The sequence below is a fragment of the Puntigrus tetrazona genome, chromosome 8, assembly GCF_018831695.1.
Source record: "Puntigrus tetrazona isolate hp1 chromosome 8, ASM1883169v1, whole genome shotgun sequence".
Lineage (NCBI taxonomy): Eukaryota > Metazoa > Chordata > Actinopteri > Cypriniformes > Cyprinidae > Puntigrus > Puntigrus tetrazona.
Window position 1 is genome coordinate 11,232,895 of NC_056706.1, and position 17,843 is coordinate 11,250,737.

General features: G+C 39.0%; 2 protein-coding genes across 9 annotated transcripts; one reads left to right on the plus strand and one right to left on the minus strand.

Annotated features, from left to right (window-relative positions):
* The first annotated feature begins 19 nt into the window (after positions 1-19).
* rassf11 (Ras association domain family member 11) lies at positions 20-2,590 on the plus strand. 2 transcript variants are annotated; one of them, XM_043247998.1, is made up of 4 exons: positions 122-154; positions 455-558; positions 867-890; positions 1,130-2,590. In XM_043247998.1, the coding sequence occupies exon 4, from the start codon at positions 1,213-1,215 to the stop codon at positions 2,443-2,445; it is 1,233 nt and encodes a 410-aa protein (XP_043103933.1). In that variant the 5' UTR covers positions 122-154; positions 455-558; positions 867-890; positions 1,130-1,212; the 3' UTR covers positions 2,446-2,590. The 2 variants fall into 2 exon arrangements, with proteins under 2 accessions (XP_043103932.1, XP_043103933.1); XM_043247997.1 differs by lacking the exon at positions 867-890 and having other exon boundaries at positions 20-154.
* csde1 (cold shock domain containing E1, RNA-binding) lies at positions 2,580-17,689 on the minus strand. 7 transcript variants are annotated; one of them, XM_043247994.1, is made up of 23 exons: positions 17,550-17,689; positions 14,524-15,299; positions 11,603-11,776; positions 10,744-10,942; positions 10,370-10,479; positions 9,708-9,794; positions 9,451-9,548; positions 9,276-9,357; positions 8,787-8,915; positions 8,494-8,619; positions 8,169-8,384; positions 7,939-8,079; positions 7,567-7,734; positions 6,811-6,822; positions 6,547-6,561; positions 5,741-5,848; positions 5,452-5,627; positions 5,236-5,348; positions 5,037-5,156; positions 4,714-4,892; positions 4,469-4,632; positions 4,229-4,361; positions 2,580-4,140 (listed from the first exon to the last, which is right to left on the minus strand). In XM_043247994.1, the coding sequence occupies exons 3-23, from the start codon at positions 11,744-11,746 to the stop codon at positions 4,093-4,095; spliced, it is 2,568 nt and encodes an 855-aa protein (XP_043103929.1). In that variant the 5' UTR covers positions 11,747-11,776; positions 14,524-15,299; positions 17,550-17,689; the 3' UTR covers positions 2,580-4,092. The 7 variants fall into 7 exon arrangements, with proteins under 7 accessions (XP_043103929.1, XP_043103924.1, XP_043103927.1 ...); XM_043247989.1 differs by having other exon boundaries at positions 10,313-10,479; XM_043247992.1 differs by lacking the exon at positions 11,603-11,776 and adding an exon at positions 13,187-13,477 and having other exon boundaries at positions 10,313-10,479.
* Between the last annotated feature and the right edge of the window lie 154 nt (positions 17,690-17,843).

Sequence of the window (17,843 nt, forward strand, 5' to 3'; positions counted from 1 at the left end):
AAGGGAAGGGTTTGTACTTGTTCAGCTAAGTCAAGGATGACAAGAAGACTTCTTCATCTACACCAGGACAGCATACTGAACTGCATCTAATCTAAGTTCAAGGACTTTACTACACTTCAACTGAAGATATTTAGGAATTTTTTGATCAAGACAGGTACAGTAGACACCCTTCATAAAATCAGAATGTATTTTGATTGTATATAATTTACTTGCTAAAAATGTATTCTGTTCATATTACAAATGCTGTGTTACAACATTGTTTTACTGACTGATCATAATGCATTTTTCTACATAAACCAGTGATCAGTAGTTTGTTGCTGAGTGAATATAGCTTGGGAGAGAAAATTTAATTATGGAGTGAACAATCAGATTGTTGTTGTTTTTTTTGAGAATGCATCATTTTACTTACTGAAACGTTTAGCAAAAAAAAAAATCGGATTTATGTTGCTTTTAGAATGGAAGTAAAGGTGTATGTCGAAGGAGTCCAGCGCATAGTTTGTGGAGTCACTGACAAAACAACATGTCAGGAGGTGGTCGTCGCTTTAGCACGGGCACTTGGTAAGTGAATGTCTGGGCCAACATCTTGAAGATAATTATTTTATGAAACAGCTGTCAAAAACATGAACATTAAGAAATCATTTTCTAAAACTACTGAACATTCATAAGAAGGTAAAAAGCCCTTAAAGGGAAAATTAACAGCAAAATAAAATGTATTTATTTTTTATTAAACTTTTATTAAACTATTATTATTTATTCTGTGGAACATATCAGAAGGTATTTAGAAATTTGTGTTTTAGTCCAAGTCAAAGTTGTTTTGGACCACAGTGGACAAAAACACTTCCTCTTAAAATATCTTTATTCCACAGAGGACAATTTGGAATGAAAGAAGGGTGAGTAAAACTGTTACAGTAAATGTGTTTATTAAAAAAATCTGATTCCCCAAACAGCCAAAAATACTAAAGTAGCTTATTCTAGATTGTACTATTCTGTACAATGATTGAAATCTGTATCGCTAGCTCTTATTGTATTTTGCCTATTTAAGATGAATTGCTTCATCATCTCCAAGTCGCTTTGGATAAAAGCGTGTGTTTGTCCAAAAAATATCACTTTTAATATTGTTCTCCCTCAGGTCGCACTGGTCGATATACTCTGAGAGAAAAATTTAAAGAATATGAACGTAATGTGACTCCAGATGAGCGGCTCTTGGAGTCCATGGAGAAATACGGTGAGCAAGCTAAAGAGGTGCAGCTTACTTTGAAGCATATCGGTCCATCCCTTGGGGAAGAAATGAACCGACCCAAAGCCCAAATGAGGCGAGCGGAGGGGACGGGGAGAACACGGAGAGGCAGCGGGGCAATCGCCCTACACCGCCAGAGCCTCCCACCCCTGTCACGCCTTTGCCTCCACTCAGAGCCACCACCCGAGGAACCGAAGAGACCCAAGCGGAAGTCGTTAACACTAATGGAGGAAGCATGGGGTTGGCTGGAAAACTTGGGCAGAAGCGGGAAGCAGCAATCAGGACGAGATAAGGGGAAATACAAGGAGGGCAATAAAGGAAATGGGCACTCAGATAACACAACCAAAAGTTCCTTGGCCTCTGGGACGCCGCAGGCAAGAGACAAAAAAGACAAAAACAGACTTGCACAACAGCCTTTGATCAGTTGCCTTGGGAACCATGGGAGAAGCACTGATGAGAGTGCTTCATATGAGAGACGAGAGGAAAAGGAATGGAAAGGCGCAGAAGAGAACCTGAAAACCCATAAACCAGTGATACAAACAATCCACCAAGAGACCGAGAGTGCGGAGGTTGTAGAATTAAGAAGACTAGTTGTCCAACAACAGGCCAGTCTACAAGAGATAAAGCACAAAATTGAGGCAACGGACCAGTTGATCCTTGAACTTGAGCAGCAGCAAGCTACCAGGGAGCTCTCCGAGCTGCTGTCGGAAGAAGAGGAGCAGCTCAGGTTTTGGCTCAATGAGCTTAGGGCAGAGGAAGTATTTGAGAGAGACCTTCAAAAGCAGTTCCTTCAGATAAAAGAAGAAGCTGCCGAGTGCAAATCTAAGCTGGAAGAGTACAAACAGAAACTGCAAGTGATAGACTTGAGAAACTCCCAGCAGCAAACAGGTCATGAAGACGTCACTGGAGGGAATAACCAAGCAGATGTGACAAAACCCGCCCAAACAAGCGTCAAAAAAATACAGATCTCAGCAGAAGGATCGTGTGGAGATGTTGGAACAAAAAGGGTGGTGACAACGCTGGAGTCCAAACTCCCATATGTGCTCGTTTCAGCAAACCAGATATCAAATCCTCCTTTAAGTGGACCAGAAGACCTGAGGGAATGGTGGACGCGATGGTCTCAGACCCAGACTCAAACATCAGTGACAAAACATAAGATAGTTCACCGCTCTGAAATTACCATACAGTTAGGAAGCACCAGAGTTTAGGCACTCTGAAACTTCTAAAGCCCCTTACTTTTAGGTTTCACGGATACCTCATTTAAAAGTGTGCAAAGGCATGAAAATGATGTTTAAAGGTTCTGTACAGTGCTTTGCTCAAAAAACATTAAACATGATACACCTTTGATTCTCATAAAATGTTTATTTCAATTGTTTCATTCAAGACCATTAACAAAAGTATATAGGAGAACCTTAAGGTTCAACACAAACCCAGGGTGCTCCAGAGAATATTCATGACAGTAATAGCTCCATTTGTCATAAGAAGCACTGCAAATAGCCTCCATCCACATAATCAAATTTCTTTGCACGTTTTTAAATTTTAATCATTACACTTCCCCCATTTTTCATGGCCTGCATACATTTGCTTGTTTTATTCAGGTTTTCAAAAAGTCCACCCAAGTAAAAGCACACATTACATAGAGTATATGTCAACCCACAGGTATGGGGGGATGCACACCAGTATTCTCTACTTGGGGGGAGAGAGAGAAAAAAAAAAAAAAAAAAAAAAAAAAAAAAGAGCCACCCTACAATTGCTCTTATATTTTGGTGGCCGTTCGAGGATAGACACCAATTTTTTTTTCCTTTTAATTTTTTATGTTTTTAGGCACCTTTTTCTTTATTAATTTATTCATTAGCAGACATTAAGTAGAACTCAAAAAGGAAAAAGAAAAGTACATGTGCAAAGAAAAAGCTATATAAAAAAAGGACCGCAGGCTACAAGATGCCATTAGGAATTCTGCACTTGCCCATAAACAGAGCTTATGAAAATTGAAACAGGAATTAAAATAAAGGCTCTTTAAATAGATCACAAGCCAATTTAATTAAAAAAATAAATCAAATAGTCACTTACACATCAAAAACCATACACAAGCGAGTTCTGAGCGGAGAGTAAATTTATTAAGGTTTCAGATCCATGTTAAAAACCTAGGGAATCGGTATGGAAAACGTGAGTGAAAAGAACCTCAAATCCATTTTATTTCTCAGCAGAAAGAGCCCAGCAATATCTTGATTTGACCTGGGTGAGAAACTTAACATAGGAAGAATTCAAGTGATACAGGAAGAATAAAGTATATATATAACGAAGGGCAAAATACAGACAGGCAAAGCTACTCTAAAACAATAACTCACTCACACAGCAGCAGGTGCAGAATTCCTGGCATTTCAGTTTCATCAGAAATGAAAAACGGGTCAAAATAGTGCCCACATCTCAATCTAAAGATGTGGAAACTACAAGCCCCTTATTTCCCCTCATATCCTCTGCATAACCTTACAAGTTTACATGTGATGCATACCACACACACACACACACACTCACTCACTCATACAACACGAGGGGTTTTGCTCAAAATACAACCACACAAAAACATCACGCATACAATGAGATGAGGATTTCTTTTTTTTTTGCAAGGGATCCTGTCACAAAAAGGAAGGAAATTGTGTGTGCTAATTTTCAAGTCTTGATGCGTGATGTTTGTTACTCTGTGAATTGTGTTTATGGGTGAGAGATAAAATGAGAGTGAGCTAAACCGACACACAAATCCCTTCCTCTGCCCTCTGCCTGATTGCTTTTCTTCAAGGTGTTTCTTCCATTGTGAGGAGGAGGAGGAGGAGGAGGAAGAGAGGGGTAAACAGTACTCAGTCAGTAACACCAGGTTGGCGGGATTTCCTCTCTACATTGAAGCCCTGTAAGAACAAAACACGTCAATATCAAGATTCACAAAGGTTTCTAAAAACCTGCAGAAAGTGACCTAATCCAGACATTTTTTTTTACCTTCGAATTGTCTGGGCCACGAGGCTGCCTGATAATAACAAGACGGGGAGCGTTGGTGTCATCGAGAGTGATGCTCTTCAAACGATTAACCAGTCTGTCAGGTCGAGGTGTTGCTACTGGTTTTGGACCCTCACTGTAATAAAAATAGAAGTCAATATTTTGATACACGTTTTAGATTTATATTATTATCAGAGTTTCTTAGAATAACACACACCTTGGATGCACACCCAACAGTCTTACCTGACTCTGCGAACATTGCAGGCACTGCATTTGCCCGTGCGTTGGTTCAGGATAACTGAAAACTCCACTTCATCACCAGCCTGGAGCTCCAGACCATCCTGCACCTCCTTGACATGGAAAAACAGCTTCTTGCTCTCTCCAACTTCATATGTGATGAAACCAAACTTGGGGGGCGGAGAAAAAACAAAAACCTTTTAGGCAGTGTTTTAAAAAACTTAACTTCTCACTTGCATCAGTAAACTTACCTGATCTTTGACGCACTCCACCAGGGCTCTACGCTGAGGCACAATATTGCAGGCCATCTTTTGTCCTGTCTGGGTCACTGTGCATGACTGAAACTTCACCATCTCACCCTTTTGCAGACAGTCACCTTTATTGGCCATACCAACAATGCCGAATGGATAGTTCTGACCCTTATTGGCTCCTAGTGAAGTGTTTGAGCAAATAACTGTAGTTAATTAAAAATGAGGGGGTTAACCGTTTCCAACATTAAGTAGTCTCTAACAAAATGGTGTAGATTGATTTTAAAAAGGACCACACACACACCAAAGCAGCTTGTGTCACTCACCTTCCTCTGTAATCTCAATAAGGCCTTGATAATCAGTCTGAGAAGGGTCCACACTGCGTAATGGCCGAACCACTCTCCCCAGGAATACTGTATTACTCACATCCTCTCCTACGCCATTCACTGACACACACACACACAGTCATGTTATTTACATGAAACCAATATTAATGCCGAACCACAAAAAAAGTCTCTAACATACCAGCTGCAACTTTGGTGACCTTCTCAGCACTGATTTTGTTTCCTTTGCCTTTGGATAGTGTGTACTCCACTGTATCCCCCAGGTCCATGTTATCCACATCCCCACACACCTCACTGAACAATTCAGATACACATACACACACACACAAAAAAAGGACAAGTCAGACAAGAAAAAAAGAAAAAAACAGAGGCAAAGCCATCAGTGATGAACAATTACCTGTAGTGAAAGAAAATCTCCTGATCGTGGTTGGCTGTTTCTATGAAGCCGAAGTTGTCCTTCAGTGTTGCTATGTATCCCAGAAGTCTCTTGGTGCCAACAGCACGATTAAGGACCTTGAGGGACACAGCGCTTTGTTGTCCGGTACGTTTCACCTCACTGATGGAGAACTCCACCTAGTGGAGATATGAGAGTTTACTTTACAGCAAAATATCAAGTTCAAAAACTACTTTATTAAACCTAGGAGATTTTCAGCAAGAGCAAGTAACACAGGGCCAGTCTAACATACCTTGTCTCCAACCTGTGGGTAGGCACAACCCTCTAGGTCTTTAATATAGTAGGGAAGCGTGCTCTTTACTCCACTGTCTTCATACGCAATCAAGCCTTCCTCTGCATCCTAGTGACAACACAAATACATATTTACATAAGAACCAACAACTTTTAACAATTTATAAATAAAAAACAGATGAACTCAGACTCATGAGATGAACACTCAGGCTGTGTGTCAAACTTTTTTTTGAAAATGAATATACTGAAAATACTAAGTGCACCTTTAAGGTTGATTTAGTATAGAAATTTGCCTTGGTTGTGAACTAAATCTATTTTTCAAGTTCATGAATACCAGTTTACACAGACTGCAGACACTTGAAAACCATGTAAACAAGATTGTGTCTCTGGATTATTTTTTTTTAACTACTAGCTTTGTTACAAAATAAAGATCACAACAGATGCAAAGCACGGGAAAATATTCACACAATGAGTAAATCAACTCAAACATTTAATGCTTCACAATATTTAGCCATCATGCACACACTAACAGAAGGGGTAAAACTGCTCTCATACAGTTTGTCACCCACTGTTTGGTACACATTTGTACCATGATTAAGATGGGTATAAACTGTGTGGTTCCCATTTAAAAAATTAATCGTGAGTTACACGGGAACCGAACTGTTATACCCCTCATACAGAAATGCACACTGAGTGGCAGCTTAGTTGAGTTGGTATGGTTATGAGGTTAACATGTCTGTATGATTTAAAGCTGTTAAATCAATCCCAGCTCATGTCAACACTAATGGACATACAGATTAAACTGACCTTTTCAACTTTTCCCTTTAAAAAAGGAAAAAAAAAAGGAAAAAAAAAAAAAAAAGGGGGAATTAGACATCCATTACTTAATTTACCCAGTTATGAAATGTTTGTATTGGAGGTGAATCAAATTAAAAAGATAATTTTTACTATAAATTACAGTATGGTAAAAATCTCATACTGGGTACTTTAACAATTTGCCCCAATATGTTCAAGAAGTTCTGGCAGTCTACACTGTGGAGGAAAGGCAGCATGCAGAAAACAGCAGCCTACCTTGTCTTTTTTCTAATGAAGACGAGCATGGTTCAAATAAAGAAAAATAGGAACAAAAAAAACAAAAAAACAAAACAAAACAAAAAAAGGAATAGAAGGTCAGACAAAAGATAGTAGCATTTTATAGCACTTAAAAGCCTGCTACTGTATTTTGTGCTTGCATCAATTAAGAGGGAGACAAGGCAGATGTAGGATGAGAGTTTGGAAAGCACAATTAAAGTAAAAATACTAAAACATTTTCAAAGTCCCTTTTTGTAATTATGACTGATGGTTTTAAAGAAATCTTCACAGATGTGCACTTCATGACTATTAGGAAGAAAAGAAATGAGTCAACTGCATATGCACCACCTTTCAAAAGTTTGAGGTCACTGATTTTTTTTTTTTAAAGCAATGAAAAAATGTTACTAAATATTCATATTTAAAATAAATGCTGTTCTACAGTCATTTCCACAAACATTAAGTAGAACAATAGATTGCAATGTTGATTAGAAATGTTTACTCAAATCAATATATTAGAATAATTTGTGATGAATTGTTGACTGACGTTTAGAATAATGAATACTGAAAATGTAGCTTTGCCAACACAGCAATAAATTCCAAAAATATAAGTTATTATAAATTATTTCACAATATTATAGTTTTACTGTGTTCGGGATCAAATAAAAGCTTCTGTAAGCATACACTTTTCAAAACCACCTTGCTAACCTCAAACATTTGAACCGTAGTGTAGCTTTAGGAAGTCAAGAATTAGTCTACCTTCTCTTTGCCCTTGCTGGGACTGGAGTTCTTATTAGTGGTAGCAGGCACAGCTTCCTTCTCCACCACCCCCATAAAACGAAGCTCAGATTGAGTGTGGAATGACACCGTGCCCTTCGGCAGCTTCTTGATCCGCACGGCATGGTTCCTTTGGGCTGAGAGCATGTCCTGACGGAGGAAAGATTGCTTAAAAGCTAGTCAATATAATACCAATTACAATTTACATTTGCTTCTGCTTTGTGTACAGTTTAAGCTGTATTTTTCAACCTTATATCCACCAAACAGGATGACAACTGATGAAAAACGACTGATATAGTCCATCACACACAAAAAACAATAGTGGCTCAGGTGGGTTGATATATGGGAACTCACAGGGACAACAGTGAATTCCACTTCATCAGAAATGTGCAGTTGGCTCTCTTCTAGAACCTCACTGAAATGGAAGAACATTCGGGCATCACGGTCCACACATTTGATGAATCCAAAACCATCACGCATGGCAGCTATCACACCCTGCAAAACAAGTACAGAGACAAAACCAACATTAGCAAAAACTAACAGCCTATGAAAGTAACCACAAGAACGAAATTCTACAGTCGCACCATTTCTCGGGTCTCCTTTGTGAAATGGAAGGTGTCAGGGAGAATGTCAATATTTGTTGCTCTCTCCAGTTTGTCCCGACGGTCAGTGGATATATTGAATTGGACGTGGTCGCCCTCCAGCAGCGTCACTTTGGACTTGGTGTCCTTCTCCCCGAATAGCAGCTCTTTGTCAGTGAAATTAATTCTGGCACTGATTCGCCCAGGCAGCGGGTCGTTCTGAGAGAGACAGATGGGGTCTTATTCAATTTAATATACAAGCAGAATCTATATGGTAATGTTGTTGAGGGAATCTGGGAAGACTAATGGCAAGAGCTGATTCACAAACCTGATTCTTAGTGGGGACCTTGGGAATAACCTTGGTGACAGTGCCCTCGAAAGTCTCAATACTGATGTCCTCAAATATAACAGTGCCTTGGGGCAACAGTCTCACATCTGTGGCCACTTCCTTGCCCTATGAGACACAGAAATAACCTCCGTAAAGCAGTTTGAAACGGTCTCAGTGTCTCATAGTAAAATCTTTAGTATCTTATCAGTTAGTAATAGTTACTAACAAAAAACAAAACAATTGAACACTAATAGAAATATTTTGCTTTTAAAAAGACATTATCAATTGCTCACGTTTCTTTCTTTAATGGTGAATTCCACATCATCTCCAGCTTGTAGAGCCTCTAGATCTCCTTTAAACTCACTGTAGTGAAAGAAGATCTCCTTCACAACATCCCCTCGTTCAATGAATCCAAAGGCCTCCTGCAAGACACAATCATAGATTTGAAACAAGTAGAACAAAAAAAATTATTAAAATATGTGGGGGAAAAAAAACACCACTCCACATAAATTCAAAATGTAACTTTGAATTGTACATTTCTACAAAATAAATTTGCTGATTAGCTCTGGAATACAACGTATTGAAATGTCGATTCAAAAAGTGAAAAACTGCTTAACATTTTGAACGCGTTACTAAATAGTCAAACTTCCTTTATTGACTATTCTAGAAGAATGCAGAGACAAGATTAGTCTTTTACCATTTTCCTTCCCACCAGAGGGCAGGAGATGACTATTCCTTAGTATAGTGTCTACCAAATTTTAAGATTTAAATAAGATCCTTACCTTGGTAGCACAAACAACTCCCTGACATCTTGACTGTTTCTTCTTTACCAATACAATGTTGTGAGCACTAACAGCACCAGTACTGAAACAAAGATAAACCATTTCAACATCAAAAAAAAAAAAAGTTCCTCTTTTGAAACTATACCCATTTCAATCGGACATTAAATCTACTTACTGCTTGTTAGTCTCCATGTAAAAACTAACTTTATCTCCAGTATCTAAAGTGACGTTGCCTTCAACATCCTCAGGGGTGTAGGTCAAATAAAACACTTCCTGTGAGAAGATTCAAACCACAAACACATTCAGAAAAAGCAACTGGCACCATCAGTGCCACATAAAACTTTTTTTTTTTTGATGTTTGCCAAGTTGTAGCCATCTCAAAATAGGAAAATAAGCAAATGTCTAAAATGCATAAAAATTAATGTCACTCACTCCATTCCTTTCGTAACACACACTGCCTGTGGGCACTTGGCCAGGTGCAGACTTCCCATCCAAGTGAGAAGGGATAGCTGACACTACCTGAAGAAAGGGGGGGCGTGCAAATAGACAAGACAGGTTTAGAGGCTGCATTGGTGAGCGAAAGTATCTAATCATGTTTAAATGCTAAAGAGAAAGTCTCTGAACGCAGATGTGCAACATTTTCTGAACTAAAACTTTTCTAATCATTAAAAACAAACATTCATATTTGACTGTACATCTGAGTTCAAGGAACCAGTCAAAAAAAATAAAGTACATGAATGACAGACTTTACATGAGAACAAATCAAGATCTGCTTCTCTCATAAATTTATTGAATGAAGATGAAAATTTCTCCCAACAAGACCACAAAACACAAGACAAATCAAGCTCATTGTGAACCCACATAAAAGCAAAGCATCGGGTTGATTAATAGGATTGATATATAACTCATAATAATAGAAAAGTGATTTTGGTGTTTTCCAGGTAAATATGGATTAAAAATGAGCTCGAAACTCCAACAATGATGGACATTAATGGGACAAGGACAATAAAACACGAAAGTAAAATGTGTTCCTTAACTGGATGAATAAAACCATGCAGCACAGTTAAAGGAGAGGCGTGCAAGTCAGGCCCCACCTGCCCAGAGATTCGCTCTTCTGGCAACATTTCTGCCTTGATTTTTACTAGCTTCACAGCAATTGGTTTGCCAGTGCGTCTATCAGACGACACCTCAAACTCCACATCATCTGAAAAATGGAAGAAAAGAAACATTGAAGTCAGTTCCTGCATAAAAAAAAAAATCATGTTAAAAACAATATTTAAAAGCAATAATTATCATTGGCGATTTGTATACTGCAACTACTGTATTGAGCCATAAAAGCTTGCCTAAAACAGCACAAACGTTCAAGAATAAAATAGAGACGAGTGTCTGCTATTATTAGAAATATGAATTTTAGTTACACTGTTTAGCCCTAGTTTCTGTTATTTTTCCCACCCCTTTTGGCTCATACCTCCTATCTTTAGCTCTTGCAGGTTGCCGTTGTACTGAGAGCAGTGAAAGAAGAGGCGGGCCTGCCTCTCAGAACACTGAATGAAGCCGTATGATGCTAGTAGCTTTTCAACCACTCCCGTCTCACGAATTCCCATGCCAGTTCCATTGGCAAAGCCACCATGGCCATTATTATGCAGCAGACTGGGGTCAAAACTCATCTATGGGCAAAATAAGGGCATAGGATGAGTTAAAAATGCACTTGCTCAGTTTTCAACCTTCAGCATTCTCCACACACCTGACTGCTTCACAACAGATCAGAACACAAGTGTGGGAAATGGTAAAATGGGATGAAATAGGATTTTAAATGCTGCAAGAATCAAACTATGAAAAAAATATATATATTTAAAAGAGGGGAAACATTGTCCCAATAATTTGTTGTGGCATGTAGGATTAAAGTTTCTATTCCCTGTTTGATCTGCTTAAACTGGTTTAACTCAACAGGTGTAAGAATCATTGGTTTCATAATAAACCTAGAAATTAATATTAAAAAGTTCATGCATTTAACCCTCTTCACACTAATACATACATACACACACTATATATTAGAGTATACACACAAACAAACTCGTCACCACATTCAAAGTTAGAACTATGTATTTGTGTAAAACTTCACCCACAAATCAAGTGAACTCCACGTAAATGGTTGACAAGCACTTGGTCAAATGTTAGACAATCGAAAATACATTAACCAAAAAAACCCATGTAAAGCTAAAAGCTTTACACTTGTAGTCCTAAAGCATGCGGTTACAGTGTCAGATATTCTTTGCCAGTGAGGAGGACATCAAGCTGACACAGACTGTCCCATCATGCCCACTTACAGATCGCTGATATAAGGGGGTCCGCTTTTGTTTTTTGCCCCCTGATGCACGAGAGGCATGACATGAGAGTGAAGCAGAGCGGGGGATTGGCTGGCTTGAGGTAGAAGGGGTGGGGGCAGCAACAGGGGTATCAGAGGACTCCATCTTCAGGTGAAGGTAAGGGGTGGTAAGACACTGAAGGCAATAAGGGGGAGTGGAAATTTAAAAGTAAAATAAAAGCACTACCTAAATGAAGGATAACCAAACAGGAGGAACTAAGAAATGGCATCAAAAACAACCCTTTTGAGAAGGGTTTAAAAGAAAAAAAAAAAAAAAAAAAAAAAAAAAATTAAACCCGTCAAAGAGGCCATTACAGCACTGATAATTTATATAAAAAGGTTAAAAAATAAAAATAAATTACACTGACCAGAATATACTTCTTATGCCTTTTGTTCTAGTAATTACTAGCAGCTAGCTGGGTATATGTAATTTGAAATGAGAAAAAAGAGCTTACAGGAGGAAACCTAAATAGAAAGTACAAAACCCCATCAAATCTGAACCAGTCAGATTTGTGCCGTGGATCAAATGTCCAGAACTACCAGTAAAAACATTAAAATGCCTGGCAGTTAACTTACAAGGGGAAAGAAAGTGCTTATCTTTGGGAAAAAAAGCATCCAAACAACGATTAAAGAAAATGACACATGGAAAAGTCAATATACTACTATTTATACAGTTGACCAGTATTATCTTTACACTGTCTTACATTCCAATGTCAGTGGATCACATCGCTTAACTTTCACTGCTCCGTTTAAGTTAAATCTTACACTTAAGTGATGGGTTGGAATAATCGTGAAATGTGTTTTGCATTTTGAACTAAAGCATGTGATTAGCTGGAAAACTTCCATTTACAAACAACCATCTGTGAATCAAATTTAAATCGCAACAGGCTTTAAAGCATAGTTTACTTAAAATGAAGTTGTAATTCCATTCCATTTAACTAACTAACTTTGAAATACACAAGATGACCAAATGTATGGAAAAAAATAATTTTAAGAATCTTTGTTCCATAAGAAGCTTTTTTTGGGTGAACTATTCCTTTAACTCTAACAGCTCTAGTTCCCCACCCGTGCTAGGATACATACTCAAGGAAAATCAGAATGTGTTAGTTTGATGAAGCGACTGGGAATGGCACTGCTAGACTACACGGTAACAACAAATGGTTAGATGACACAGACTCTGACCAGCCTCGACCACTGGGCCATTATATATATCGAAACACACCCATAAATGCTTTGACTCGCTCAGCATCAGACAACAAAGCCTAATATCCACTTACTGCCAATCACATATGGTTCAACAGCAGCTGACTGAAACAAATCTACACTCCGCTATTATAGAGGAAAATGTCATTGCTCTTGCCTCTCCACCTCTCCTTGCTGCTCGTCTGTACGGCATGTGATCGAGGCCAGCCTCTAAGCCTGGTGATCAGGATGATGGAGTAAAGGAACAGCGCAGAGAGGGGCGCCAGTGGGTGTTTAATGAACGAGTCGAGTTCGGGAGAGTGGGGGGGACAGTGGGGTGGAGAGCGGATGGCAGGGCACTTACAGATCGGCCGTAGGGTGACAGGCTGAGCCCGACGGGTGAGGTGCTGTTCAGGTCAGCGCTAACGAACGCTGCAGGTGGCGACGCCGGCAAGGTAAACTCGACAAAACCTTTCCAGGGACTACCCATAATTCTCCCATACACGGTGGCCAAATCTACTACACCTGGGATTGATCGGATTAAGCAGTGTTCTGAGTAAAGATTTTATTTTTAAGCCAGCCGTTGTGTTGCAGCTCCTCCCTTCCCTCTCCCCTCTCCTTTTGGTTACACACCCAACAAAACACCTCAGGATTTCTGCAAAGGTGAAGAAAGGAGGGAAGGGGTGAAAATAAACTGAGGGAGAGCCAACAAGAACAGCCAGTGAACAAAGCAGCACAGTAAGGTCAGTCGAGGGCCGTGGGTGTGTTTTGGGGTGAGGACCCTATAGACATACATGCAAGTGTGCCTCATCTGCACACAAAGTTGGGTCAAAGACTTCTAAATTCTATTCAACAGGCTCAAGTACTTATGACGCCTTTCTTTCAGGAAAATACAGCTGGACTAGTGCAAAGCATGCTTCAGAGCAACTACAATTCCCTTCCACAAGGTCCCAAATTTGATCAAGTTAAGTTTTCCTGCTGCTACATCACATTAAAAGATCTGTACTTGAGTAAACAATGAGTGAATTAAAGTGGTACTAGATTTCAGTTTTCACACTCGAAAACAACAAAGTAAAAGAGGGAAAAACTAAAGTACATTCTCCAGAATTTACAAAGTTTAAAGAAATAGTTCACACCAAATTTTAAAATTTACTCACTTGTCACTGCAAATCCATAAGACTTAATCATTTAAGTAAAACAAATGATAGATATTATCACTTTGATTTTGTCCACCCATTGGTGATTTAAAAAAAAGATTCTCTAATTTATCTTAAGTGTTTTAAAGATGAAAAAAGTCTTTTCGGTTTGGAACGACATGAGGGTGAATAAATAATTACATTTTTTTGGGTGAACCATCCCTTTTAATTCTTATTTAGTTCTTATATTTAACTCTTATGTGAATGATATTTGTTCCAAAACCTACTGAGCAGATTACTGTACTCTAATGAATCACATGTAACAGAAAATGGTTGTACAAGGAGGAGAAATGTCAATTGTAATACATTTCACATCTTAAGTTAAACTTATTTAAAATGTTAACTTTAATAAACTCATTCATGTTGAGTTGAGAAGTTCAAGGCAGCTAGCTTCAGCAGTACAGTTCTCAACTTGTATTCATAAACTCAAATCTATAAACAACTCAAAATTATCCAATAAATTAAAAAGTGAAAAAAATTGGGGACAGTATCTGGCATGGCTCACCTTGTTCTGTTGTCTTGGAAGGCTGTAATGATTTGGACCAATCAATCACTTAATCGATGCTTCAGATTTGGCTCACACAAGCGCACACGCACACACACACTTGTAAGGTTCGCCTCTCTGGCACACGTTCTAGTTAGAAAAAGTTGCAAAAATAAAGAACGAAAAGCAAAAAAAAAAAAAAAAAAAAAATACAAATAAAAAGGCAAGTGCAGGTGTACGAACACTGCTTTTGAAAAATAGCGAACAGAAATACAAGAGAAAGACTGGGGAAACGAAGGGGGGGAAAAAAGATCAGGGATTCGGTCTGCAATTGACAAAGAAAAAGGTCAAACTGAAAAGACTAGCAGACAGCAGCCCTCTCCGCACCCCAGAGGAGGACGAGGTGCGGGGAGGATGAGGAGGGCTTGGTGCAGCGTTGGGACGTGTGCTTTTTCAAAGCTGTTGAGTAGGCACAAACTTCTTGTCTCAGATCAGGTCTCGCCTTTGCTGTTAACGTTGATGGTTGGTTGCTACGCTCGTTGCGGCCTGGTTCTGTTTCTTAAATCTTTGGTTTGCTCATTTGGTTGTGTCGTGTTGCTTTAGTTTTTTTTTCCCGTTTGCAGCAGTGCAGTTCTTCGTCTTGGTCTCGTCTCGTCTTCAGAGTTGTTATACCGCTGGGTCGTTTTGGGGATGTTCGTTAAGTTTTCTTTTTCCTTGACGTTTCTTCTGACCGATCGATGATCTGAACTTGAAGTAGGTTTCAGATGGTACAAAAATCAATTCGGTTACACTTCATACTGTTTGGGGGAAGAAAAAACAAAACAAAAGGATATTAGATCACATTGATAAGATACACATGCATGTACTTCAAGTATATTCTAAGTATGTTCATTTATTCCGGTCCAGTTTATTAAGCAAAACTTTCCCATTTTAACAATTAAACCAGTTGGCAACATTCATTTATTCTGGATTAAAACACCATGTTACACTCTTGTTGATACACAGGCCTAAAAATAAAGTTTCCTCAGCAGCCTTACGTACTGAAGAGCAGCTGACTGAACACACACCAGAGGATCAACAAGTCTCAGCGTGGACCAGCAGTTGGCTGAGTATTTATGGAATACATTCAATTCAAACGATCAACAACTGCAGATATCCAGCATGCCAATCATTCAGTTCCCTCCGGTCTATTACACATGGGATGGGAGGATCAAAAAGCTTGATATATAGGCCAGTTTGTTACTCGCTCTGGTTAGTAATAATCTCTTACTAACCAGTTAATGTTGCACAAGACTTTTACATTAAATTGTAACAAAAAATAAAAAGGATGGGGACTTGATGGGTAACTAGATTTACAGATGTGTGTTAGACCCAAAGGTGGAGGCATATAAACCTCTCAATGAGATGTATAATTTGCATTTTTTTTTTTAAATAGGGTGAATTTTCTGTTCATGTCGACTTAAGTGTGGAGAACATGATAGCCGTCTATAATAAACCGTATCAGATAAACCTTAAGAGCACATTGTGTGCCTTGCTTATTTACAAAACTATGGTTTCAGTGAGAATTAAAAGGGATAGCTCAACTAAAAAATGTGGTCATAAACATGACAATAAAATATTCTTTATGGAAGGAAGTATAATCCCAGTCAACGAGATGGTATGAATTGCAAAGAAAGAAAAAAAATTAAAACAGTTACAAACGGACATGGAAGTAAATCTTCATTTTCGGCTAAACTAAACGGTTAAGATAAAACAGGATAAAAAGATTTCCTAATGCTAATATAATATGAACGGAAGAGGAAAAGTCTGTGGAAAAACAAGTGATTTGACCCCGCCTCCTGCGCTTGACGTCGACACCGCCGAGCGCGTGCCGCTCAGCTGCGTTTGACAGCGGCTCAAATATACAAAATCACAAGCTACTAAATATATGAACACCATTGTTCTTCGTTCACCAGTTGCGTTTTGTTTAAAAAGCGAAGCTGCAGATTTCTTCAGCATACATACATGCATACATGACAAAATGAGGACATGAAACTAAGTGACGCAAACAGCGCTTGAGCAACAGCTGGGAATGGATCCATCTGGAGCTCACCCAGAGAATAAATCACTAGCAATACCTTTTCAGACAAGACAACTCCGACACATGCTACTCCTGAGCATATCAGAAAACGCACTGGAAGGATGAAGACCAACAAATGGTTAAAAGTAAAATCTAGGGCGTTTCAAACCCAAATATGAGAAAACGACCGTTTTGACCAAATTATTTACGTCAGTTGTTCAATCTCTACTTGTAAATCATAGAAATGGCTTTCGTAGGAAATAATCTGACCTCAATTGCTCACAAAAATATATTTATTGTGTGGGGAAATGTTGCAGTAGTGTTCGAGCTGATACATTTATATTCACTATGAAATTACTTTTGCTTTGTTGTTTATTTTAAATAACGCACATTCCCAGGCGTGCAAAATTACCACCATTTCCAGGTTATGACCACGGGAAAACTGTTTTTAGTAAGTACTCGTTTGGATAGCAAGTAAACTAATTTCCTGTCCTGAGAAAACGGGGTTTGGTTGTTTAACTCATTTTACTACGTGTCGATAAAACGGGATAGACGGGGATCCAGTCGGGCTTAAAATAAATCACTCAGCCCGACAACAAAGACACACGGCAGCGGCTGTCGGGTCACGTTGGGCCGCTGATGCCGCGCTGGAACCTCTACCGGGCGTTTCATTAATTAATAAGTGACCTTTATAAAATGTCTCCCACGACGAGTGTAGCAGATTAGCGAGTTCGCTTTTTTTATTGTTTAAAGCGACTCTTCGCCAGTAAGTTAACAGTGCTTTAAGCGCTGGCTAACATGCTAAACCGCTAGAGCACACGCAGAGGAAACACTGCCCCCACCCTAGAACCGTTTAACTGTTCAAAAACAAGCAGGAATATTCAGAGAGAGTGGCATAAACGCACACGTCGGGAGCTTAAACGTTCACATAGCCGTATGAGAGTTCAGTTAAATCACAAAATTGAATAAATCTGAAAGAAAAACTCACCCCAACAGCTTTCAGCACTGTCACCAGCGCCGCCATAAGCAGCACGGCACATTACGTAGTGAGGAGCGGTGCGACCTCTCGCGATAATATAACAGTACCGTGTGAATTGTGGGAGACACGCCACTGGGTCAGAGGTCACAATTAAGCAACTGTTTGACGTTACTCGGTAAAGAACGGCTACATTTTTTTTATATTTCCACGCGTTAAATGTTATTTTTTAAACAACATCGAAGCTTTTAAGAGGCTTTGTATTCGATTTTCTTAAATCCCCATCAATTAAATGTATCAACAAAC

Excerpts from the sequence above, each read along its gene's own strand:
- rassf11 (XM_043247997.1), top strand. The coding sequence starts at position 456 with ATGGAAGTAAAGGTGTATGTCGAAGGAGTCCAGCGCATAGTTTGTGGA. Across the intron at positions 559-1,129 it reads CGCTTTAGCACGGGCACTTG|GTCGCACTGGTCGATATACT; the intron begins GTAAGTGAATGT and ends GTTCTCCCTCAG.
- csde1 (XM_043247989.1), bottom strand. The coding sequence starts at position 11,746 with ATGGAGTCCTCTGATACCCCTGTTGCTGCCCCCACCCCTTCTACCTCA. Across the intron at positions 10,480-10,743 it reads GCAAGAGCTAAAGATAGGAG|ATGATGTGGAGTTTGAGGTG; the intron begins GTATGAGCCAAA and ends TCCATTTTTCAG. Across the intron at positions 5,349-5,451 it reads GAGATTTTCTTTCACTACAG|TGAGGTGTGTGGGGATGTGG; the intron begins GTAATTGTTCAT and ends TGAATTGTTCAG.